At 34.6% G+C, this 27,677-nt stretch overlaps 3 protein-coding genes across 3 annotated transcripts in view; 1 reads left to right on the top strand and 2 right to left on the bottom strand.

Moving 5' to 3' along the window:
• LOC121413549 (aminopeptidase N-like) overlaps positions 1-2,836 on the bottom strand; it is a 30,036-nt gene extending 27,200 nt beyond the window's left edge. Inside the window, exon 1 of the mRNA XM_041606404.1 lies at positions 2,731-2,836. The gene's annotated coding sequence lies outside the window, so the exon portion shown is untranslated. The remainder of the gene's footprint in view (positions 1-2,730) is intronic.
• Positions 2,837-6,398: 3,562 nt separating this feature from the next.
• On the top strand, positions 6,399-19,534 carry LOC121413548 (MARVEL domain-containing protein 1-like). Its single transcript, XM_041606403.1, has 5 exons — positions 6,399-6,587; positions 13,977-14,185; positions 15,304-15,480; positions 15,857-15,952; positions 18,060-19,534. Exons 2-5 carry the CDS (start codon positions 14,021-14,023, stop codon positions 18,243-18,245), a joined length of 624 nt encoding a protein of 207 aa, XP_041462337.1. The 5' UTR covers positions 6,399-6,587; positions 13,977-14,020; the 3' UTR covers positions 18,246-19,534.
• A 400-nt stretch (positions 19,535-19,934) lies between these two features.
• LOC121413546 (mitogen-activated protein kinase kinase kinase 15-like) overlaps positions 19,935-27,677 on the bottom strand; it is a 43,472-nt gene continuing 35,729 nt past the window's right edge. Inside the window, exon 37 of the mRNA XM_041606402.1 lies at positions 19,935-27,439. Within this exon, the coding sequence (XP_041462336.1) occupies positions 27,373-27,439 (67 nt within the window). The 3' untranslated portion in view covers positions 19,935-27,372. The remainder of the gene's footprint in view (positions 27,440-27,677) is intronic.

The following is a 27,677-nucleotide window of genomic DNA, read 5'->3' as shown; positions in this document are numbered from 1 at the left end:
AAAAAAAAAAAAACAACAATTCGTCCACAAACGACTGGTATTTCAGTTTGCCAATGCATTCAAAGGAGGAATGCAACAAATACCTTCATAAAGTGTTCATTGGTGTGCTATTCTATTCACCTGGTCTATTCAATTTCTTCATCCTACTATGTAAGGCATGCTTACGTAATATCTTGCTTTGAAATCTCCCTATCATAATGAAAGAAATGAAAGGTCATTTGACCAAAATTGTCCATGAAGTAACTACAATGTACGAACTGGTCTATTCCATACAGTAATGAACAAAGTCAATTTACAATCATTTCAATAGAGCCAATTAATTTGGTTGTACTTTGGGCTACCTTAAACTGATAGATTTGCTAAGTGGCAGATTTTTCATCATACTCTAGCGAAATAAGGTCCTGAATGATAATGCTAAAATGCACAAAAAGAAAACTGATGGTGTCTCACTTCAGAACTCTATATTAAACCAATAGATAATCATAGAAAATAGTATTACTCAAAGATATTTTTAAAAAATATCTCGTAATAATCAATAGGCAGGGCTCAACACTAATTTGTGGTCATGCTGGTTTAAAGACAAGAAATTGAATAAAACCTCTTTTAAATGGTAAACAAAGAATAATGACATGCTGATAACGTATTGCATGATTGTAAAAATTTGGCCGTCTCAAAATCTCTTATGATGCAATTTCACAGATTCTTCCATCAAGCAATTTAAATATTTCCAGTTCTGTATCATAAAATTATTTTTAAAAAAAATCACTTGTCTGTCCCAATGAACCTGCACGTTTTGCACTTTGGATATTACTAATGAATCATACGCCACTCTAGACAGTAATTTATTAACTAGTAGAAATATCACTTTTATAAACTAATAACAGCCATTAGTCTTCCTATTTGCCATCAAGATTTGCTATTGACAGAATTCACATATGTGTGAATTGTATCCTTGTAGGAATTTCATTAAAGGGCAATTCCAACAAAAATTTGAAGGCCAATAGCAAAATATCAAGCAAACAGATAGTTTGATAATTTCCATCAAAATCATATGTAGAATAGGAAAGTAACATGTTTTGCTTATTTTCAATATGAGTGGTAGGCAAACCAGTGAGTCGATGTTATTTGTAAATTAATGTTTTTTCTTTCTCCTCTTGAAATATGAACTATTCTAACTTTTTCTCCAACATGTATAATGTAAACATGGTTTCACTGCATGGATTGTTTTAATTTGGTTTTTAATTATTGTGGGGAAGTATTAATCTTTAAAAGGGGAAGCAACCCCAATTTTCAACTGGTTGTGATAAAATGAAAACATATAAATGAAGATTTGACAAATAATCAAGGTACCAAAATTGAAAAGAATTTGATCAAACATTGGTTAAGGAGTTGATTCCTTGTTTGCTATCAATACCCAACTTTCAATTTTTCAATTTTAATTTTAAAATGAAAGTTAAAAAGAAGCTGAAGAGAATTTTTTCCCGTTTTATCTTACTCTGGGTTTTCATTTGCCATTTTTGTGGATCTAAAAGTTTTGAACTAACATATTCCTTTTCAAATTGTTTTCACTTGTAAAAATATGAAAATTTACTCATCTTTTTTACTTCATTCTATGGAAGCTTGAAGACTGCCTCCTGCAATTAATTTTACTGTTTTGTGACCCTATTTAATTTTGCTTCATTTTCCATTCATCTACATCTTCTAAACATTTTTGTTCCTGTATCACCATGGTTTTTCTTTGTCCTCAGTCACTTTCTCTGTAATGTTTATTTACCCTTCATTCGGTCCCCTTTCCTACTATTTTTTTTTCATCTCTTCCTCTTCTGCTATGATTCAATCACATTACCTCCATATATCCCCATATTTTGCTTACACTTATTACTAAGCTTTTCCACTTCAGACAAATCCCATCTAGTTTCTTTATTGCTCTCCCAATGAACTCATCCATCTTATATTTTGTTTGTATGAAATTAGGTCTCTTGTGACATATTAATTACTGAATGTGGTACATTCACAAATATAAAAATTAATGATTTTCAAATTTTTTAATCAGATGGAAGAAAAAATTACATATTTCATCACATGGCATTTGTATCACATGAGATATGAAGAGCAAAGAAAATACAAATTTGTTGTTCTTTGCTGCTTGGATTTTCTGATAGGAAAATTAAGAAAATGGGATTAATGAAAAGCGAATTGACATTACATTCCCTGTTCTGTTGTAAATATTGGTTGTGTGGATCTTATTTTTAAGTCTATAAGTGTAATTTTGGTTGTGATGATGATGGAATAACTTTAATTTCAAATATAATTTTCCATCTTCTTGGAGGAAACTGTATAATTGATTAGGTGAGTCACTAATTACATGAGTTAATAGTGAGTAAGTCTGTTGTTAAGGCACTGATGACCAAGCAGAGTATATGATTATGACTGATTATTGATGCGGCTAGGCCAGGCAAGGAGTATAGCCGAGCAGAGGTTGCTGCGCCGCCGGGGAAGCTCGGCGACAAACGAAATGGTGAGCTCGATGATGTGCGTCGATGGGTACTTTGGCCGAGACCGAGTTGCATGAGAAATCATCAATCTCAATAGAACTCATTATTCTTTGAGATTCCTGTACATGAAATTCAAACAATGTTTAAGCATCTATATACCCTCACAACCCCCTCACAATATACATTGAATAACAAACATGAGAAGACAAATTACATTTTAAAAAGTTACACTTACTCTTGTTTTGGCACGGGCGATCCGGAAACCTGCACCTGTGCTGCAATTATATCGCTTTCCGAAAATTATCACGTGATGATAATAAGGGGCGTAAATTTGCTCCTGAGTCCTGGACCACGCCCACAAAAGTAAACTTTCGTTTCAAAACTATCCCGAACTTTTCGCATAACGGAGACATACAACGCATCAGTTCTTTTGAAAACTGCAAGTCAAATCACAATGAAGAGCTGAGAGGCTTTTACTGGGCTTTTGTCGAAAGTTGATTGACCAGGACAGCATTGGAATCTCCTGACTCCGGACAACGACATATTTGCAATGATTCGTCTGGCGCAAATCTTCGGATGATTTTGCTCCTAGTCAGTCTACCAACTTTCGACAAAGCCTGTCAGCTCTCTGGACATTCTGATTTTAATTGCATTTTCAAACGAATGATTTATTTACTGTTTCATTTGATATATTGTATACAGAGTTGCCCTCCGGAGTTGCCCCCCCCCCCTGCAGATTTGTCCCTTTGTCCCCTACCCCCTCCCCTTCTTGTGTAATGTACTTTATATGGATAAGGTTTTTTATGTATTATGTCTTTTTTGATGATGTCACGGTGCACTCGTCACAAGCACTGCTTACTGAGTTGCTATACCTCCATTGTGTTGTTACATTTTTGAAATTGTATTTATGCTGTTATCTTTGGAAATAAATGTTGAATCATACCTCGGTCACATTTGCTTTACGGCTGCCGTACGGCGAGTCGAAAACAGCCGTTTTATTCATTTTTATTCAAACCGCACCTATAGCTGGTACAAAAATGTTTCACTTTAAACGGCTGTTGTCGACTTGCCGTACGACCGCCGTAGAGTAAATGTGACCGATGCATAAATTGAATTGAATCAAATTGATACGTTATTGTAGAGAGTGTCTCCGTAGTCCGTAGTAAATGCGAAATCTGCTCTAGTGTGATTGGTGATCGACGAGCATTAATTTTCTCATGGACCACGCCCCCCCAAAAAAAAAAAAAAAAAATATGTGCGTATGGTGGAATTTTCAGGAAGATTTGTTTGGGTCGACATTACAAAAAAGGAAAAAGATTAAAGATCCATAAAAGGTAATACATGTATATCAGACCGGATACCAAACTAGATGCACTATATTGTTCACTCATTCATCAAAATTAATATAATTTGGAGCAAGGAGATATTACCTATATCTCCTTGCTATGGAGCGTAGTATTGCTATGTATTGACCTAGAAGTTATTTTAGGTTGGTTTAGCTTTGTTTATCAAACGCTTTGGGTTTTTTTTCATTATGATTGTGGTCGATCCTTCCCCCCCCAAAAAAAAAAAAAGCCCGAAAAGAAAAAAGGAGAAACCGCTTGATGGAGAAATTGAAGAAAGATATGGATATTAGCTTCGTGGGGGTTTCTTATTATCTTTCTTTTCTGAAAAGAATCAAAACCTAAACGAGAGGTTTTATGTATTCCTCTCTAATTTCATATGTTAATTGCTTTCGCGCTCCACTCGGAAAATGATGGTATTGCCTTTTCCCTTGTTTCCCCACACTTTCTCGACCATATAGGACGAGTGCTTTTTACTTTGAGCAAGTATACAAGTATATCCGGGTATGGATTGAGAGTAGAATTAGGACAAAGTATGAGAAGTTATTTTTTTTTCTTCAAAAATGATCACACAAATTTCTGCGCTTCTGATCAGATTGGGTAAACTGTAATATTCTCTGCCTTTTCCTCATAGACAATGTCAGTATAGTAAAAAAAAGTGGGAGAATAACATAACTGTAAATTATCTTCAGATTGGATTCTGATATTAGATATGCCAGAAAGCTTCCTACCTTACTAATTTTTAGCACATTATTTTCATATATCCCATTTTAGTTTTGAATCAAGATACATTCCCAGATAATTATGAAACATGATTTTGTTGATTGATACGTCTACCAGATGTGAATACATTAAAAGTTTAGACAGCATTGCTTCACTCCCAAATAACATTTTTTTTCCGTCATAAAAAAATGCATAATATACATACAAATGGTTTTGTCATTTTGGAACTATAAACGGAGTTTATTTTGAAAATGTTGAACCTGGGTAAAAATCATGATAATGCATTCTCTATACATATACTGAGGGCGCGCATCCTCTTTGAAAGAAGATTAACATTAATTTTAATTCAATCAGCTATAAACTTCGATGACTTCGTGAGCTTTCAAACTGCCATTAATTTCTGGGACGTCCTACTTGAGATCTCTAAAAATAAGTAAGGTAGAAAATATTTCCCTGTGTCACCGTAAAACGACATTTGTACATTGCCAGTCATTTATATACAGTAGCATAATCAGATGACAAATATTCAAAAGTCCACACTCCCCGCCCCCCAAATAAGGAAATCAATCTAAGATAAAAATGTAGGATTTTCCATACACAAAATGCTAGAAGAAATTCTAAATTTGGTTCATAAGTTTTTCAAGTCACTGTATGTTTAGGCATGTACTGAAATAAACATAAAATAGTTTAAAAGCATCACAAACCATCATCCAGCCCCCTCCCCCCGCTCCTCCTCCCCTTCCCTATCTCCCATTGTATCACTGCCCCATTATGGTATCGATGTAACATAAAATATTCCTGTATATCAAAACATAACTGCCATGAATAAAATAGCTCAAAAACTAAATATTATATGTAGATCATTATTTTGATGTCACAATTAAGGTAGTTCGATTTTTGTTTTATGTCATAACCCTTTTGGAAATGTCGCTTTCTTTTGTCCCAATGTGTTTTTAGAATCCCTTATGGTAATTGTTCCTTTATTCATGATGTAATATTCAGTTTATTCCAATTCTTCTGAGCTTCCAAATTGTTTGGACTTATTAATAAGCTTATTACTTAAGAGGCGATAAGACCAAGAAGTTAAAAGACGAATTGGCACAGTCTCACTTAAACTCAGATGAAGGCAGCGATAGATGGACTGAGAAGAATTTAGACTTAAAATGGTATGCTTCGGTTAGAGCCAGAGGGGCGCGGAACCACAGGGGTTGAATCAGAACCCCCACCCCCTTTAACCGGGCCTTTAAAAAAATGTGCACAAAACGTTGAAAAAATTAATGTGGCATTGTCAGTCCCTCTCCCCACTTTCGGCTCAACCCCTCCAATCTCCCTTTCAAAACTGTCCCGCTCCCATGTGAATGGGTGGAGATTATCTCTGAATGGGCTAAAGCGGATCATTATTACCTCCCCCCCCCCCCACACACACACACAATAAATTTGATTATGATTTTATGCAGCTAAAACTTGGTTGATGACTTCATTTATTTCATAAAACATATATAAGAAAACTTTAAAATGTCACAAATACATCAAAATCATTGTCCCTATTAATGAAAAGATTACCTTAACATTGACCCTCTCCCTTTCTTGCATGTTCACATCTGTCTGGCAATGCCCAATGGGTATTTTATATCACTTGATCACTGCTTTGTTATGTTTATATCTTCTCCAATTTAGTCTCCCCTCATCAAGTACATCAGCGCAGCAACGGTAGCATTATACATCGGGGCATATAAATATTCTAGTAGCTCCTTTGATAATTAACCAGGTAGCGGGCAAAGGGCATGTTTATTCTGCCTCTCTACTTATCACTAAACCCCAAATGAACATCATCAACCCCCTTTATCCCTTGATAACTACATTGGTAACCATCTCTGAACACATTCCACATCAATGGATGTGCGTTGTGTATTATTTTCCGTACATTGAGCGTCATTTTCATGTTTTTCTATGCAACAAGCCACTTTCGCTGATATACGATTTTAGGATAAGGACTTAAAGCCAAAAAGGAATCATAATTATTAAGGTAAGTGGGTGACAATACGGGTTAATTTTCTGTCATTAGGGGCCTAACTTATAAAATAACAGTCCGAGGCTAATCATGCTAATATTAATTGCGGTTACTATGATAATGACTATACCCGTATAATAATTCATTGTTATGCCGATATCCGCTATGAATAAATCTAAATTTGTTTTCATGCTTGAAAACAGACAAATATTATTTATTTCAACCATAGGCCTGTGAAAACAGTGATATAATGTGTTTTATTCATCTTACAAAATTAGAGAATACACCTATTTACTTCTGTTACGTTTTTATTGACAAAAATCTATTGAAATAGCTGTATGCAGATATTTAGGTATATGATTATCAGTATTAAACAACGGTCAAAATAATCTTTGGGAAGGATTTGGAAAATCCCGCCCACGAACTGGATATAATTGAATTTGTTTAAATTGCAAAAATGAGGCCAAAACTAATGTTTAATCCCCGCCATGATCTATCCTATTAGGCTGTATTATGGCCTAAATTGCCATGTAATAATGTCCATTATAAAACATGGTTTCAATGAAATGGGTTGATACTAATTCGAATGGGGGTGCGATTGGGGCCCCTAAGGATCAACCGCTGTATTATACGAGTAAAAAATCATTTATTTTTACGATGCACAATGCGGCAGCTTAATTATATTCTCATAAATGCTCGATATACGCTAGGTCTAACCCCCCCCCCCCATTTCCATGTATTTCTCTTTCTATGTCTTTTGTCTTTCTATTTGTTTTTCTCCTGAGATATCATCGAATCTTGTTTGAGATGGTTTTTTTTTTGGGGGGGGGCTTAATTCTTGTATTTCAAGATGTGTTGTATTAAGATTTTCAATTCCTTTGTCTTGTATATTCATGAATCTGGAGAGAACGAGAGAACAAATTAAATAATCACTTCCTAAAACAGAATGTGGCAGCGGCGTACCCAGGATTTTCCAAAAGGGGGGCAAATTTTAGGAGGATATTTCGTCCTCGAAAAAATTTGACAAGCCAAAAAAAAGAAAAAAAGGTCTTCAACCAACAAATAAAGGAGACTTCGTACGAGAAAAAAAATGGACAATTAAAAAAAGGGGGGGGGGGTCTTCAACCGTAAATAAAGGAGACTTCGTACCAGCATGGGTACGTCCCCTGCATTAGTAGCGGCTCGTCAGGGGGCAGTCTGCCCCCCCTTAGGTACGCTAGTTGTTTAGGGATGCTTCTATAGGATGACGAGATACAGAAGAAAGCTTAGTTGACTATTTCCGAATTTTCCGACAAGAAAGAAAAGTGTCTTACAAAAAAATCTTACAGACATAAACAGCCATGATAAGGGGAGCATTATTCTCAATATGGGCATTGTCATTTTTTCAATGAAAACATAATAACATTGCTAATGAGAGAGACAGGGAGATAGTTAGGGGAGCAAGATTATTGTTTTTAATGAAGGGGAGATGGGTGCAACTCTCAAATCTCTCGTTACCCCCAGAAAGAAATTAGACCTCCCTATTCCCGATCAAATAACAAAAGCAAATCTGTCTTTTGCTGACTTATAATTCCATCAAAATTATGTAATTAAGATCAATTAATATAAATAAAGTCAGTGTCAGCTATTAAAAGCTCATAATTGTCGTAACTTGCTTTGACGTGAAAAAGTAGAATATGTACATAAAATATGAGTAATAAATGTTAATTCCAAGCACTGCCCCGGCCTATTTTCAGCGCTAATTATTAACTCGCGGCGCCCCCGTTACGAATCACGTGCAACATGATATGGGTGTCATTATACATCTAAACTCTTTAGCTTCCTGGCACGTCGCGAGATGAAATGTTAGACGGGTAAACAGGTTCTAAAGAACAGTTTCCCCCAAAAAATTGTTGTAAACTGATCGGCGGTGATATTAAATCGAAAGAATATTCAGTGAGAAGGGCAGGGGAAGGTTGGTGACGAGATCGAATCCTCTCCCCCGACGACTTGGTGTCTATATTTTTTTCAATGCCGGATTAAATTACGAAAGAAGTATTGACCATCGACTGGACACATAAAGTATTAGATTCTTAAGATATCTTTTGAAGAAGAAAATGATCCTGCAAAGAACGAGAAATTTCTGACATAGGCCTAACTTTTTATGAAGTCGATAGCAGGTGCAAGTGTCTTAGTTCGTTGTTACTCGATGTTATGGAACGGATAATTCTGAGACAGAATGAGTTGAAATTTCCTATTTATCGGAGATGATTTTAGTGTCGACCATAACTTCGTTCGATAATAAAGTAGAGTGATATTCTTCTGGAAAGTATTTTATAGCAACTGTTCACAACGTTGAATGTGGAGTTTATATACATCGGATATAACTTGTATTCAAGGAGGATATATTTTGTACTATTGACCGGTAATATTCTATCATGAAGCTGCGTAAAGCCGTGAATGAATATGAAAATTGCACCGGGAATGTATTACCTTGTTTCGGGAGCGCAGCGGTCAGACCGCACCACGCCGGGAACGGATCGGCAGTCCCGATCGCCTTTCCCGGGAATGGGAATATCTATGTCAGGAATGCAGCGACTGAATATGTAGCCAACAATGGGCATTATATAGCAGCCTATCAGACGAGCTATGGACCCTACGGGGTCAGTCGGGACTCGATTTGTGTCCGGGATACCAGTGCCGTTTTCGGGAATACTTCATACGAGCTTCCCGATTTCATCAACTCCGAATCGGTGTCTATTGGATTACCAACAGAGGAGGGATTTATACATCCATTAGGTTTGTTGTAGAATAGTTTGAAATCAGAGGAGAATTCCACTTTAATTCACCAGGGACTTGGGAACGAGTTTTTTAAAGAGGGGTACTGTTTTTTTTTTTAAGTTATCGACAAAGACAAAGAAAAATGTTTTCGCTTAAAATGAAGGTGATTTTGGTCATTTTTTACAGTCAATTTTTTACAGTATTCAGCACCACCAGCATCCCCGTTTCCCACGGCGATGCAATTCACTTTATATCGAGAGCAATCAGAAAAGACGAAATAGGTCCCATTTTCAAAATTGATGTTAGCTAGATATATATATGGCTATATAGTGACCATGGTTAACCATAGAGCGTGTAGGGGCTGATGGCGTTTATTAATCTTTTACTGATATATATGGGCCCATGCGAATAGAATATTATGAAGACAATATAAAAGATTGCTGTTCTATAAAAAAACAGAAAATAAATTTATAATAATGATAATAATAATATTGTACTTATATAACGCATAATATTCGTGATCTCTATATGCGCTTAACAAATTAATTATTTATTACATAAGAAATCAAGCGAATTATTAATATGGTTTTCATTAAATCAAAACTAATTGTGCTACATTGAATTTACATTGCACTGCATTCTATTTGATAAAACTGCATTATATTTATTATAACTTTAGTTTGGTATTTCGCGAACTCTGTATTTAAACATGAAAAGAAAAGAAAAATCTATATGGCTGGTGAATCCATACAAATTACTGTTTGTACAATCGTATACAAACTATAATACGAGTAAGTAAATATGCATGTTCTCATGCTGATAGAAACATGTAACTTTATCTGAACAAAGTCGGATAAATTCCAGATAGTAAGTCAAATTTTTAAGCATGAAAATCACAGCATCTGAATGAATATTGACAACAAGAATTATAATGTTCATATAATGCTTTCAGCTGGAGTGAATTGATAATCTGCTTTAGTACACATTTTGGGAACAAGTCCCAGTTGTTCTTAGAGTCAGGAGTAAATTTAATTACATAATTTTTACCAAAAGTCCTCAGCCTGAGCATGGAATTCGTTTCCATGCAGAGTTACAGGGGCACAGATGAGTGAGCACCCGCCCCAATATATATTAATAATAATAAATAGCATTTACAAGGCCCTGATCTATCTAGTTGCCTATTCAGTGGCTGTAGCTCCAGCTGCTAAAGGCGCTTGGTGCATTCAAGCAATTAAACCTGCCGGGTACCCATTAACCTCACCTTTATATATATATATATGACCATAAAAAGGGATGAAATAAAAGGGAAAATATGAAATTATATTCTGGATTTTATGTTCAAATCTGTCACAAAATTACATTTTCATTTGGAAAAAAGGTCACATATTTGCTCTTGACTACTAGGAATCCTCCCTCCCCATGCAAGCACACCATCTTCCGCCCCGCCCCCCCCCCTTCAAAAATGATTAGTCTCTTACGCCCCACAAATGTCAACCCAATCACAAAACCCAGACAACCATCAAAAGAAACTTGAAGATTTTTTTTTCTAAACACTTGGGTGCAGTCCTTGCAAATTAAAGAAATGAAAATTATTAAAAATACAATAAGAATTATTTTTATCATTCACGAAAACGTGACTTAATTCGCCTAACGAAAAGTTCGGATGAAATTCGAGGGGTGCTGGCATTACGAATCTTCTCATCTTACCTCGGCCGATCTAGTTCCGGAACAATTACATTTTCAACAAGTGTTGCTAATCCGCCGACAGATAGTTCGTCAGTCATCTAAATCCTATGAATTATTACACATCCCTCGTAATCTTTTAGCTCGATTATCCGCTTTTTCCTAAATCTACAAGCATTAACCTCAGAATATGTTACAGTCTGTAGTTTGTCCGTTATGAACATGACTTTACAGAAATTCTCAAACATATCAGATATTACTTTACATTCATTTTAGTGTTATAGATATCTTCCCCATCATCATTGCAGATATTCTTACAACAACAAGTGGTTGATCCAGGAGGGGGTTCAAGGGACGTACACCCCTTTATCATAATTGGTATTAATTGCCCATTTAAGCATACATAATTTTAATGTAATAATATTGCATTTTGCGCGGAGTCTCCTTTTTTCTTCAAATTTGTTATTATGCGCTTCCTCTTTAATTCAAAATCAATTTTCATGTTTCAATTTCAATTTATTTCATTCCGCTCAACTCATTTTAACAACATAAAAAAACATACACAGATATATTATTATAACCATAAAAATGAACAAAATTATCATCTTGGATCGGCCACTACACAACCAAGGAACAAAGCCTAAATCAACAACTTTTTATTCTGGAAATAAAGATAATGCATAATAATAATAATAATAATAGGCATTTCTATAGCGCCATCTATCTAGAAATATTCTATTCCGAGGCGCGTTGTTATTATTATTACCCCGGCTTTAGCTCGAGCTGCCTCTCAGCGCTCATGCATTCAAGGAAGTAATCCTGCCGGTTACCCATTTACCTCACCTGGGTCGAGTGCAGCACAATGTGGATACATTTCTTGCTGAAGGAAATTACGCCATGGCTGGGATTCGAACCCACGACCTTCTGTTTAAAAGTCAGAAGACTTATCCACTAGGCCACAACGCTCCACATCCACGAAGCAAGAATACAAGAAACAGATAATGACAATACACATTGATTGATCACTGGATTAGCATATACATTGACATGTTATGATAATAATGATAATAAACACTGAATTGAAATGAACTGAATAATAATTGACATTTATATAAAGCGCTTTATCAACCTACGACTGCTCAAAGCGCTTCACAGTTAGGCGCACACTTGCTAAACCAACCATAATGACGGTTGTTTCCTACTGGTACCCCATTAGCACCTGGGTGAGAGTGGCAAAGTGTGGATTGACGCCTTGCCAAAGGACGCTAGGCAATGGTGGGATTTGAACACACGACCCTCTGATTACAAAGCGAGAGTCAGAACCGCTACACCACAGCACTTCCATGTAAAAAAAAGAAAGCTTTGAATAAAAGTGTTTTTTTTAATACAAGATGTGTGAAAAGTATATCAGAAAATAAAAATATATATCGAGAAAAATCGATCGATAATAGTGTATTCCATGCATAGTATTTGTATGAATCCATTTGACTATTTTGCTATTGTCATAACACCTGTATGTTCTCATTAAGATGCACATAACCAGGTGACGGTGACTATCATTGGATCAAAGGAATTAAGGATCGCGTTAATCATCCATCTCCTCATAGGTCCAGATGAAACGGTTCCCTGGATAAATAAATAAAGATTGAACATGAAACCTTTCTTTGTTCTCAAACACTGTGGATGTATGCTAATTTGTTATCATGATATATTATGTTAGTAAATATGTTCGCCCTACGTATTATGTTAATCCAGATAAATTATATCCATGGCCTTTATGTTTGCATCTAATCATTTCTTTCTAAATTTGATTCAGCTAAGATGAAATTTAAAAGTTCGATGGAGTATAATTTAATGATATTCAATAGAAATAAATTGGAAAAATATTTTAAGATTATATTTATGAAATGATTTTCGGAGGAACTCACCCGCCATCCTATACTCATTATGTATATAATAATAAATTTTAAAAATCCAAGTTAACACTTCGAATTAAAAACTGAATTTCAACCGAAGAGACAGAATTATATTATTACCAATCACTGTGATCATATACATTTTTATAGGAAAACGCAGTTGTCTATATGCAGGAAACAGAGGATGGTGCACTTTGGCGACTTTGCTATATGGTTGGCTATGTTCCATTTATTCTTAAAAACTGCAACTATCATAAATTATCACTGACATAATTAGGCAATTATTGTAAAGGGTACATGAAATGGGAAAATTATCCATGATTGATAAAACTATATTGTTTATTTTCCGTTCGAATCCCTGGCCACCCTCACCCGACTCCAGTTCTCTTTGGTCTATTGGCATCAAGATCTGTTGGATAACACCTGAATTTCGCGAAATAGATTCGAAGTTACGATTTCTAATTTGGTTCAGTATGCTATCTACGAATCATTAATTTCAGGGGATTTGTGCGACAAGTTGCAAACTAGATCTGAATTATTTAGTCATTCACTAAGTCTTTTCATAGCTTGTTACCTAGGTAACTTTTCACAATGACTGATAAATTGTTTTCGCTCGCTCCCTCTCTCCCTCTCTCTTATTTTATTCCTCTGTCAATGTCTCCATAACCCCTCCCTCCCACACACAAACACACACAATCTCACCTGACCTCCATTCCAATCTCTATAACCAACCCCCCTCCTTTTTTTCTTTTTCATTCTTCTTCTTCTCCACCTTTCTGTTTCACCCCCTTCACGTCCCTGTACCACCACTTCCTCTCTTCTCTCTCTCTTCCCCTCTCCTATCACCTTACCCCCCACGCGCACACACACACACCTTTCATTATCTCATTTCAAACATTGTCTGTACCCATCTTTCTCTTCTCCTTCGATTATTTTTCTCCATTTCCTCTCCTCCTCCCCCACCTCCTCCTACTCCACACTCCCCCTCTCTCTTATCGCCCCTATCATGCCTAGTTCTCTCTTTCTTCTATCTCCCATAATACAGGGAATTACATCTCCATTTTCGCAGATCCAAGTCGCCTCTCCATCATGGCTACCGAGAAGAGTCCCGACCAACCGGCCGTCATCACGACCACGACCGTCACATCGCATACGACCACCACCAAACAGATGAAATCAAGTTCGGGTGTCGGAATTCAATTCGATAAGTCTTTTGCCAAGTCGCCTCAGGGCGTCCTTGCCCTCATAGAAGCCGTAAGTTTCCCTTTGTTCCCCTACATTTCTTTTTAATTATACCGTTCCTTTTCTGTTTTGATCGATTCGTAATAAGTGAATATATATTGTTACATAAAACCAACTGTCTGAATATCCATCTTACCTGTTTTATTTCCTCTCCCTCTGTCCCTCTGTCCATCACTCTCCTCCTCCCTATCACCCCCCCCCCCCCCTCTCTCTCTCCCGCTAACACACACGCGGGTCGTGTGGTCCAGTGGTTAGAGCATTTGACTCATAATCGGAAGGTTGTGAGTTCAAATCCCAACTCTGCCATTGTCTCCACTTTGATAAAAAAGGCCCAAGGGTAATATCTGTCGTCTATAAGGTCAGCCACTATGACTGATAGACGTAAAAGGTTTCCTAGGAAATTGGTTATATATACCAGCTTGGCGTTTACCAGCAAAAATGCTGTCCTGCATGCCGAGTTCATATGAGGGAGTTACCATAAACAGAAACAGAAACACCCGTCTTCCTATTTCTCGTAGTCTTTCTTTTTCTCTCTTGTATACTATTTTAAAGTGTTTCCCATTTTCTCGGCACTGATATAATATGTCATACATATTTTCTGAAACTCTTCCTAAATTTATGAAAGAAAATATAAACATTGTGAAGTAAAAAAAAAATAGTGAGTTTTACAGCCTCCTGCACGTTGCCTTTGCTTTAATACTGAACGAGCTGATGTGCACAACATGCACTTATCTTGACTAGAAAGTTACGCGCAAAGCGCGAATAAGTCAGTAAAACGGGTACCGGTAGTTCAAGAAAATTCAAGAACACATATTTGGTCATCGAGGCCTGTGAGATTTCAGTAGTTTGAGTCTTGAAAAAGCGGGGTACAGACACAAAAAAAAATCAAACGCTGATTATGCAAATACAACACAATGGTTTAAAATTGCACGGTTTTTTTAAATGTAAGGGTATACTCCCTACATCAAATTAAAAGTAGGGTGATGTCTGATACTATGTAACTCATCAAATTTTACTTGTGTATATACTCCCAGAAATTTTATCCGAGCGTTTTTAGAATGGCATTCCATTTTTATTCATTTTGATATAATCTGTAAATATACATCATTTCTGTATTTTTCTAATTTCAGTTCTATTCTTTTGTGGCGTTTGTCATCATCGCGGCGAGTGATCGCCAGATATATAAATCGGGTAGTTTTGCTTTCTTTATGACGGTCACCTTCATCGTTTTCTTTTTCACGATGTGCTACTACATTGGTGAGGTCACAAACCTACGATACAAGCTACAGTTACCATGGACGATACTGGTAATATTTAACTTCGAGTCGATTCCCCCCCCTCTCCATCCCCCAAAAGTTTTGAAATACTCGACTATATATAGAAAGTAATCGCTAAAATATGTATATGTTATGATTTAGGTGATTTTAAATATGAGTACTTCCTAAGTGTGTCTAATAGACACATTTGTGTTCTTTTGTGTCATGTCTGTATATTTTATTTCGCCGAAACAATATACCAAGAAATGACAAAAGGCCAATAAATTGTAATAGATTTATGTATATAATTATATATTGTTTTTAGTGTTTCAGCGAGTCTGATATGAATCACACTCTATTCTAATTTGATAATCATTACATTTCTTTCATCTCACTCAAATCCCATGAACTATTTCATTTTTTATAGGATATGTGGATCTACTCCATATACATCTTAACCTTGCTGATATCATCTTCTTTGGTAGCAGCTAATGGATATTTACCTAACCACGGTGCAGGAGCGGTAAGTATGACAGATGTATATAATTATAGGGTTTTGAAAGTAGGAGAAAACGGTCTATTCAAATTTGAATAGATCAGAGGGCACTTTAAGCCCAAACAAAAAATTGATTTCAATAAAAAGATAAAAATCCAACAAGCATGCACTGAAAATTTCATCAAATTCGGATGTAAAATAAGGACATTTAAAAGTTTCGCTTAATTTCACAAAACAGTTTATGCACATCCTCGGTATGCAAATGAGGAGACTGATGACATCACCCACTCACTATTTCTTTTGTATTTTATCATATGAAATATCCTCATTTTTTCCTCTTGTCAAGTGAAACAACAATTAATTCCTCCATGAACATGTGGAATTAGCATTGTTTAATACTATATGGTTCAGTCAAGTTGGTCCTGTCAAATCTGTACAAAATGAAATATTGTATAATTTAAACAATAAAAAAAAATAGTGAGTGATGGACATCATCGTCTGTCTCATTTGCATGTCACTGCATGAGATGTGCATATCACTGTTATATGAAAAATAAGTCATTACTGTCATTACTTTCTTGTATTTTACATCCGATTTTGATGAAATTTTGAGCATTATGATAATTTGTTTTTTCTTTATTTATTCAAATCAACATTTTTTTGGGGGTGGACTTGGCCTTTAATTTTGACAAGAAACCATAATTATAGTCCTTCCACGTAAGAAAGAACACAATTCCACACAGTTTGTTTACAGTGTGTTTCCAGTGCGTTCCTCGTGTGCACAGTGTTTGTTCAAAGTGTGCTCACAGTATGTTCCCCATTGTGTTCACAGTGTGTTCTCATTGTGTTTACAATGTGTTCACGGTGTGTTCACAGCGTATTAATTGTATGTTCATCGGTGCTTTTTAAAGTGTGTTTACACTATGTATGTATGTTCGAAATGTGTTCACAGTGTGTTCCCATTGTGTTCACAGCGTATTCACAGTGTGTTCACAGTGTATTCCCATTGTGTTCACAGTGTGTTCACAGTGTATTCACAGTGCGTTCCCATTGTGTTCACAGTGTGTTCACATTGTATTCCCGGTGTGTTCACAATGTGTTCAAAGTGTGTCCAAAATTGTGTCCATAGTGTGCTCACAATAATTTCACGTTCACAGTGTGTTTTCATTGTGTTTGTTCCCAGTGTACTCACTGTTAGTTCACTATTTGTTTGACATGTGGAGATTCATACTATTAGAATGCTCACATTTCTTAATATTTATCACACACAAATCCATTATTCCATAAACTAAATATTCTAATAGTATTTGTCATAAATTCACTTCAAAGTTTACTGCTTATAACTTCAAGTACGTAAATAACATGCTTCTACCTTCATTCCACATTTTTCATACTATGAACACATCTGTTCATTGATACCCTACACGTAACTCTTCGAATTCTCATTTAATTAACCCCAAATTGCTTATTGCGTAGAGATCCATACTAAGACACCATGGTCCCGATTTATGGAACTCTCTACAAGAGTCTATAAAAAGATGCTATCTCATTAGGCAAACGTTAAATCTGAAGTAAATTTTCTGTGTCATTATTTCAGTTAATCATTAAATCACTCTTCCTGTGATTTAATCATCACCAAATACTCTCCCATGACCACCACCACCACCACCATCATCATCACCACCACCACCATCATCATCATTACCACCATCATCATCATAATCATCATCACCATCACCATCATCATCTCCATCTTCATCATTAAAATTATGAACAAATATTATCATTATGTTTTATAAATGTATGTAATTTTTCAAGCAATCTGCTTGACAACCCTGCAAATTGTAAATGTTAAAATTATTTGGCAGTAGATCATATTTGTTTAGAATTAAATTGTATTTAGTCTGTTTTATCAATGATTCATGCAAAAAACAGTCAACCATTATAAAATTCTAATGTAATGAACAATGAATTATGGCGAATGTAATGAATGCAGAAGAAGACAATAAATCAAATCAAATTAAATTCAACTAAACCAAGCTTGAATTATTGTTGCCTTTTTAAAGTAAAAACTCAATTTCAATTCATTTTTTGCTCTCTCGTTCAATCTTTTCATTGTACTCTTTTTCTTCCAGACTTTAGGTTTTGTTGTAATGCAGCTCTACATGATCAGCCTTGTCCTTACGATAATGCAATTTCGGGCAAACCAAGCTCTTAACCAACAGTCGACGGGGGCCATGGGGGTTGACAACACAGCTAACACAATAGGGGCAGGGGCGGCCCCCGACAATTTTTATAATGGCCCTGGGCCAGCATATTAGTTGAATAATCTTCTTTCAAATATTTTATACATTCAAAAGGGGAGGGGATCATAACCTTATCTAAAGTTTTGAATTAAGTGATATGATTTATTTCTATATGATTCGACTTACGAATAGACTCTGCAGATATTCTATCAATTAGAACAGATATTGTTTATTATATTTTTCATATTCCATCTAGACCTATAAGACTTATCTAACAGCGTGACCGTCATGTTTAATGTGTTTGTGTATAGTGTTTATTATTGACTGTATTATTGTGTGCTATCCGTTTTTTGGTTCATGCAAACTGTGCCACCTTGTTCGTTTTTTTATAACTTTTAAAGTGGTCAGAGAGAAACAAAACGGAACGTTCAGTGAATATTGTTTACGAACTTATCATATTTTTATTATTATCTGGGTCAATCTTTTGATCTGCTTTGGCATCAATATTATGATTTATTTACAGGGTATGCTTCATTCTAAAGATGCATTATGATAATAAGCATTCAGTTTAATTTTCTTGTTATGATTGCATGTATAATATATTTGTATTATAACACAAAATGTTCATGTCAAGTGAATGAAGATTATTGGTAGATAAAATTCAATTCATTATTGTTATGCAAAACTAAACAACTTTCAGTTAAATGCAAAGCATTTCTTCAACTTTCGTAACCATCTTAGTTGCTCGTGTCCATTTTGTACAAGCAAAAAACATGGTTTTCTATCAATGTGCAGCTGTGTTATTAATAAAATACTATATATTTCACATTTTTCATATATGTGTCTCTTTGAATTTCAAAATCGTATCACAATTATGTTAATGAAGCATGAAGGTTTGTAATCATGATAACATTGTAGTAATTAATTCATTTAGTTATACATGTATTTCATTTATTTACTATATATGTTTATTATTATATTACAATTCAATGCGTGTAATTCGTTATAACAAATTACATGGAATGAATTGTAATATTAACATTCGGGGCAAACGGGAATCCCCACTAATAAAAAAAAATATGTTTTCAAAGCTTTATGGTCCAACTGAAACAATAATTGTTGGAAAAAAAACATTCAAATTAATCAGCTATATACCATGTTTATATTTCGATTTGTACCTTTCCTTTTCTATTTTCCTTTTAAGATGGTCAGATGGTAAGATCAGATTATAAAATAGTTTTCTTGGCTTTTACATCGAATACAAATTGAGTGCGGCGAGAAAGGTATTTGATTCGATAATGGTATTCACGTGAAATCTTGTACATTTCATTTTTATTGGAAAAATAAATTGACTGAGAAAAGTGCATCATGTTAGCAGTGATTTATGTTGTTAAACCTGAGTCCCCATTAATATCCTATTTGATTTACTCCGATATGTTGTTTTCGTTTTTATTGTCCTTTCAATCGTACCTCCTTGTATATTTCCCTCTGTGCCTTCCATTTTCTATGTCCCCCATATATGTTGTCCATTATAGTTTATTTGTACTTTAGATCATTTTATATTCTGTTAATATTATGTTAGAATAAGCCAATACCTTCTCTCTCACCCTCCCCCCTCTCTCTCTCTCGTCTCCCCTTCCTTTTTCCACCATTCCTTCTGTCACCCTCTAAAAGGTTTCTCTCCCTTTTCCATCATGTCCATTCTCTTCAAACATAACCTCTCTGCAAATATGTTATAAAACAAAGAATGAAACCTGCGAGCTTAAACTGAACAATCCTTATTCAGATCAAACCAGTTACACTCATCACACTTGAATAATGATAACAATCATAAGTCACTTTTTTTCTTGGTTCTGTTGCAGAAAGAGCTGGTTACAATCATATGCAACTAAGAAACCCAAACACACTTCCAATATGGATGCATCTGATTGAATGACATTGAAATTATGTTGGATTTTTGTTAGTTGAGATTGACTGCAGCTCTTTGAGAATCAGACCCGAATAAAACATTACAACATGTATGGTGCAATGAGCTGCTGTAATACATGATTAAATAAAGTATAAATGACATAGTAAAATGCATTCCAAATGCATGTATTTTGCTAAGTTTACATAAATCAAAGTTTCAGAATATTCACATTTTACATAATGTTCATTTTGTTGGTTCACTCATATTCTCATTATAAATTTCAAATAAAGGAAGAAGCTATTTCCCTATGGCACAAACAAAAAGGAGCACAACATACAAGACATTCAGAGGTAAATGTAAACTGATTTCAAATAATTGATTTTCAACTTCTCTCTTGAACAGTTCGTTGTTTAACCCGATATCGTTCAACTATACAAATCAATGAAAAGAATTAGAATCTAAGAATTATTATTGCTAAATGATCGAAGGACATTAATATGCCAATAATGCCGGTCAAGTACAAGGATGCTAGATAATATATAGGGCATAAGGTTAATTAAATAATCATGGATTAAATACAAATACCAAAAATAAAGCTTAAAACAAAGTATAAATCAATTTAAAAAATGACCATGCTTTCCGAACTTATAGGCTCCACATGATATAACAATTGAGAAAGTACATAGAGAACATAATTGATTACCAGTAAAAGATCGGGGCAAAATTTTGGCTTGTACCGTTTGGCCTTACTATCAGTCTAATGTTATACCATAAGCTTCATATATCATGAATGATAAATATCATTAAAAAATGATTAAGAGATGTTCGGATGTTGTCTTTATCAGAAATAGAATTGGGATAACATTTAACATGATTAAACAAAATACTAGTGGCCTAAAAATTTGAAATTTAAAATTCATGATTTCATTTGGTAAAAGGTGTATCAAATCTATATTTCAAAATAGAGTTCAAAGGAGATATTGATTTAACATGATGTTGATTTCCTAAGTTATATAGATTACAAAATATACCAAATATATATCATTTGCAATATAATATGTTAAGTATAGTGATTATAGTGATTAAAATAATCATTATCAAGTAACCTGGGGCCTGTTTCACAAGACTTCCAACTATCGTAACTTTTACAATACAATGAATACCTTGATAGTGATTGGCTGGTGAGCCCTGTTGCCGTGGTAGTTGCTATTATAAGAAAGTTAAAATAGTTGTAACTTTTTATGAAACAGGTTCCTGGAGTTAATTAAGTACTAATATGAGAGCAAATGGATGCGAAAAAAAGTAGTCTTCTATCAATTCACTTAGCGATATGTATTAATCATTTATACAAAAAACATGAATAATGGCAGTAATGAAAAGTATGCATTCAATAAAAGGAAACAAATATGACCTGATGAATGCGGACAATGCAGTCTACAGAAATTGATCATGTTTTTAAGCATCTATATTCAGTACCAAAAACTTAGTATATGTAACAGCATAGTTTAGCATGACATACATTTGTAAACCTTGGTCTTTTTTGAAAGCACACTGCAAGTAATCATTCTAGAATTAAAGCAATGACAATCTACAGACAAAACTTGATTGATTTATCAGAGTTTAACAAACTTGCAGCCAAAAAAAAAGAACTATGAATGTATGATAGTTCTTCAGCTTATATTGATGCATAATATAAAGATATGTACATTTTCTTTCTTTTGCTTATTTTTTTCTTGGCCCTTGTAAACGTGATATGAAACAAAATATTACGGCAGTATATTTTGTTATGAAAGAAATTTGTAGGGATTGGTTTTAATTGTCATTTGAAATCATTCTAATAGTCATTTAAAATAATTTTCAAATTGACATAAATTATAAATGAAAATAATTTTGAAGATGTTTATTTGATATCATTTGCCCATAATTGCCATGTTCCACATATTGGTAGAACTGACCTTTCTGAAATTATGAAACATTATATCAATATTCAAAACATTTAATTTCAAGAAATGTAAGAAATGATTTCTGAGTTCTTATGTGCTTTCTTTTTTTTAATACTAATTTTGCCCAGATTCGACACTGATTTAGGAGTATTTATGAATGTACACAAAATGGATGAAATAACACATGTCTTTCAATACTTGACGTTAAGGTATTCATGCAATCACACAATGATAAAACAATAAATGTTAACTCATATATTTCATATTAACGTACCTGCAAGGAAAAATCCATAGAACTTACTTACAAGACTGTCCTGTTTTCTTTCATCATATGTTACAAAACAAATATTTGGCAAGCATTTGAACTATATTTACAAGAATATGTACAAAAAATGCTATAAATGCTATATATTATTAAGTCAGCTATTATCATACAATTCATGAAGAATTTGTGATGCCACAATATCCTTTTCTCTAATTTCATTCCACAGAAGAAAAAACGGGGTAGTCATTACTAATGAAAGTGGAATGCCCTGGGCCATTCGGGGAGGGGGGAACCTAACAGTGACTTTTTTGTACAAAATAGGGGAAGTATAGACACTACCCAGCACACACTTTTGAATATACTTTTTTCCCCTTCATGATTCTCCACCCTTTTTTTTATTATCATTATTATTATTATTTTTTTTTTTGGGGGGGTTGTTATATTGTGGGGGGGCATGGTGCCATCCCTGGGTTAGAGCCAAACTGAACCCATCACTTGCAATGTATGATCTTGTTGAACTGTGTGTGTGTGTGTTTTACAGATGTTTATTAATCACAGTCCCATTTCATAAAGTCTTGTTAACAAAATATACACAACTTCCATTGCAAGTGCATCATCAACCAATCAAATTGAATGGTTTCAGTAGCTTAAAACTGTTTTTAGAAATTAATTATAACAAGTTTCATGAAAAAGGCCCCAAGTGTGGGACAGTTTCTCTACATGTATCAAAGCTATGTGACCAGAGTCCTGTTTCACAATGGCTAAAGATTGTGGTAGCTTTACCATTATGATAACTTCCGGGGAAACCTTGATTTTTGATTGGGTGCTAAGCCCAACTACCAAGGTAGCAACTAACACGATGTCAGAGTGAACCCTATTGTATGTTTCTTTCAATGAAATAGTACCAGGTTTGTTTTCCTTCATTTGAGTAGAGCAAGCTTAATGAAACATTCAGCAATGTCACTATCTCCAATTTAGGCACAAACTTATGGAGTGTGGCAAGAAACTTGCCATTGATTTCAAGTCAATTTTAGGTCCAGAACCAATCACAATTTTGACAATTAATTGCAAATTTGTAAATGATTGCTGGTCTGCTTCTTGAATCAATAACTATAATTTTATTTGCTTCAGTTAGAACTGACCACCACTTGTAAATTTGCAACTGAAATTTGCAAATATTTGCTCTCAACGCTCCTTTAGAATTGCGATGGTGTCGTGATACGGGCCCCCATGGACTAGCTGCACATACTAACCCAAGCTGAATACCTGCCTTCGAGTAATTGAAATATAACTCGTAATTTTGAGTGTTATTGACTACCGTATACAGTGTAAGACAGAGGAAGGCACCCTAAGTATGCTATTGGAATATCATAACTATCTTTATCGAAATGGGATAATAAAAGGATTATTGGTACAGATAAGTATGTACAAATGTATCTGCAAGATTGAAGATGTCAATTCATTGTAATTTTATACATTACAAGTCAGGCCTAAACACGCAGTGTTTAATGGAACTCACACACACACATTACTATATCAACTGTATTACATGCATAATATCTCAAATTCATTACATAAATGTGTATATAATTATGTAAAGTGTCATTAGCCAAAGTGTTATTTGTGCAGTTAATGTAAAATGAATGACATATATCAATGAAGTACTGTTATAACAATATGAAAGAAATGATTGAATATACACATTTAACATAATTTCATACAAAACATCACTTAGAGAATGAACGGATAGTTTATACATGTAGTTCTTGATTTTGTTAAGTCACTTCTTAAATAAAACATGGCATGTCTAAGTACTGAGTTTAACTGGGGAGTAAAAAGAGGTAACCAAAATATTAGGCCAAATTCCACTGAGAACAGAGTAAAGGCTATGAAAATGTGGCACAATTTTGCTTTTTTAGGACCACCATGCGAAAGGAGAGCTTTCCATACTACTTGACTCATGAAAAGCATAAACAATGTGTCAATTACCAAATCTTGAAATGAAAATAAAGGGAACGATGCCTGTTTGTTATTTCAGATCTTCATGCAATCTGATGTTTTAGTGTCATATAAAGAGGTGTGCATGAACACCTTCAGAAAAAAAAATCACCCATGATGAAGATGTTACCGGTACATAAGAGCTTTCTATAAAACAAAGTTTATCACATACAAAACAAATTTCACTCTTGATTTGCAGTGAAAAAAAAAATCATTTGTATCTTGATTAGTTTTTGTTTTAATAACATTGACATAACTTACACAAGGTATTGATTTTCAAACCAAATTGTCAATATTTTAGTGTAATGATATGAAACCAGAGTTTAGGGGAGGGTTTCATTAACATGTTGTCAGATCTGAAAACTTTCCCTCATTTTGATTGGCTGAGAACCACTGTTACTATGGTAACTGTCACATAAAACAGGACTTGTATGATAAAAACTCTGACAAGTCATTTCATGAAATGCTCTACCAAATAAGACCTATGTGTATATGAGTAAAACATTCCATTAAAAATCACACACAACAAATGATCAGAAGTTTGGATAAGTACATTACAAAGCATTCTAAATTGAATACTGTCTAGTTCTAAATAAAGTCTTTCTTCATTTCAGCGATAGGCAATGATACTGTTGATAAGTTATATGTACAGTGCGGTAGTGCAGTGACTAAAGTTAGCTGGAGAATGGATGGTACTAGATCAAATAGCTACATTGCTACCTGCAATTGAAATCAAATGACAAGACTATACCAAATCTAAAATTTGGAGGTGATACCAGAACTTAAATGTAATCTTTTCAACAGGATACTGAGGCTAAAGCAAAGAGCGCATGTAGGATCACGTGCAGCAACAATCACTGAAGAATATGCAGAATTGAATGCTGGGGCTCTTGTTGGAGCAAGTGCAAGGTCAATTCTTATTTCACAGATATCATTTCTCTCCAGATCTTCTAGAATTCTACGAAAACCGAGAGAAACAGGCATTTTATATCATTTTTCATCTACTGTTTCATAAAAACACACAATGATTTGATAATTTGATTGTAATTGTGATGGCATAACTGTTGGTGTATATGTTTCTGGTACAAAATAAACAGCGCCATACATACTTTGGAGTTTCTAACATCTCTCAAAGGTAAACATGCAGCAAGTTTTGTGGCTGACGAAAAGTACAAACATCTATGAAATGACAATTGATGCCTGGAGCACTCCACATATAGAATAAAAGTGGTATATGGATATAATCAATATCTATGATTTGATTTCATCTATTGCCTATATTTTTTGTATAAGTACACATTTTCTATAAACCTCAATATACATGTATCTAAATAAACTAATGCCATAATGTAAAATATACAAATTACTCTATAAATGTAGCACACAGCATATAAAGACATTATTGAAGAATAAAGGGAGGATAGAAAGAGATGGGTGACATACTGAAACAGTCCAGTTGTATGATGAAATAATGAAATGTCCAATAAAAGGCCTGACCCTTTACTGAATTTTTATATAAAACCATTTTTTTCCATGACTCCATCTCAAATCACAAGAACTTACCAAGGGGGAGGGGGGGGGGGGCACAACCAAAAGCTGGACCTGGTTTAGGGTTATATGTTTTTTCCTCATACAACTGTTTAATTTGTGTCCCCTTCAAAATATTTTTCAGCATTTAGCATGAGTTTAGGTTTGTTTTTTTCTCATTATACATTTGTTGTATAAGTTCCCCCTTATTTTTGCTTGTTTTATGTCAACTAAAATGCAACATATACAGTAATGTGCTCAACAGTTAATAAACCCCTTCACAAAATGCACTCCTTCATGTTGAGTGTTGAATATAGACAACGGCACTACAATGTCCAGCAAGCCCAGAGAAACAAACTTTATTGAATGTAATATTTATCACCTGACTTCACAATGAAATATCTAAAACATGGCAGAACTTGGAACACTTTGAATACGTTCATTTTCTGGTTGGGGTTCACTAACTTTTGAGCATCACTGCAACTCGTCTTCAGATCACAAACTTTTGACGGGTTTTAAATCACATCAGGACCCTGTATCAAAAAGCGTAGTGTTTGATCTATAGCTGATTTCTATGATGGATCACATTGATCGTTACGAGAAATCTGTCACACATATTGACTTTAGGATCAATCACTATGCTTGGTGATACCGGAACAGGTGGGAGTTTCACCAAGCTGTTTGTAAGTTAAAAGCGACTTTAAGAACGACTGGGGATCCTCTCTTACACGCTAAACCATCGCCAGTGAACATTTTGGTTGATACCCAAAAAAGGATCACCAGACATTCTTAAGGTCACTCTTAACTTACGAACAGCTTTATGAAACACTCACCAGGCAAGGGGGGCTCAATCGATTGAACCTCCCATATTTTCAAAAGCAAGACAAATTAAGGAGGAAAACAGTTTTCTGTGACAAAATTCAACTTCTTTGTTTGCTTGTCAAAATGGTCAGCAGAGGAAGTGTAGGGATCGAACCCCCAAATTGAAAGTCCTGGCTACAGGGCTGCCCTGACAAAAGTTTGAGAAAAGACTAGTCAAGGCTATTGGCCGGATTCCTACTCAGCATCTTTTTCTTTCAAATATCCCGATCTGGTTCAGGTGACACAAAGAATTGCGATTGATCGTACGCTTGATTGTCACAATTGATTTTACATTTAAGTCAATGGATCCAATCGTAGAAAAATGTTGTACGAACATTGCTAAGTGTTGTGTTACAATCGTAGAAAAATGTACGATCATTGCTAAGTGTTGTGTTACAGGCACCAGTATAGACAACACAACAGGATAGAGAAAGTCAGTAAGTAATCCTTTATGTAATGAAGCCACAGATGTTAAGTAACGTTATTTTACCAAATATTTCAAAATCTTTGAATATCTACATTCTACATTCACAACTCTATGCACCGAAATAGCATCAAAGCAAAACTTATACTTGTCAAATAGACTAAATTGCACCAAATATAATTTTTTTTACATACAAGATGATCTTCTCAAAAGCAGAAAAGACAATTTTAGGAAGAAATAGGGAAAAGGAGAGGTGTTGTCTAAAGGGGTTGATTTCATCTCTTCTGCTCGTTCATTCTGTGTTGTTGGACGGCATCCCATATCCGCACCTGAGCTCCGACCCTGAAAAAACAAAGGACATCAGAATGAATTTTCACATTTGTCTCAATCTTCTAGTCTTGTTTTAACAGGACCTCAAAAATTAATTGTTATCATTTCTTTTTAGTAGCAAATAAATGCCAATAACAAGATTTTATGACTTATTATCTTATAAAGAAAAAATAAACAAATATTCAAACAAATATCCATAAACTGTTCATGAATGAGGTATAAATCACATATTTTATGACATATAGACATA

The sequence above is a fragment of the Lytechinus variegatus genome, chromosome 4, assembly GCF_018143015.1.
Source record: "Lytechinus variegatus isolate NC3 chromosome 4, Lvar_3.0, whole genome shotgun sequence".
NCBI classification, from domain to species: Eukaryota; Metazoa; Echinodermata; class Echinoidea; order Temnopleuroida; family Toxopneustidae; genus Lytechinus; species Lytechinus variegatus.
The sequence above is the reverse complement of the archived record's forward strand: the minus strand, read 5'-3'. Positions and strand labels throughout refer to the sequence as shown.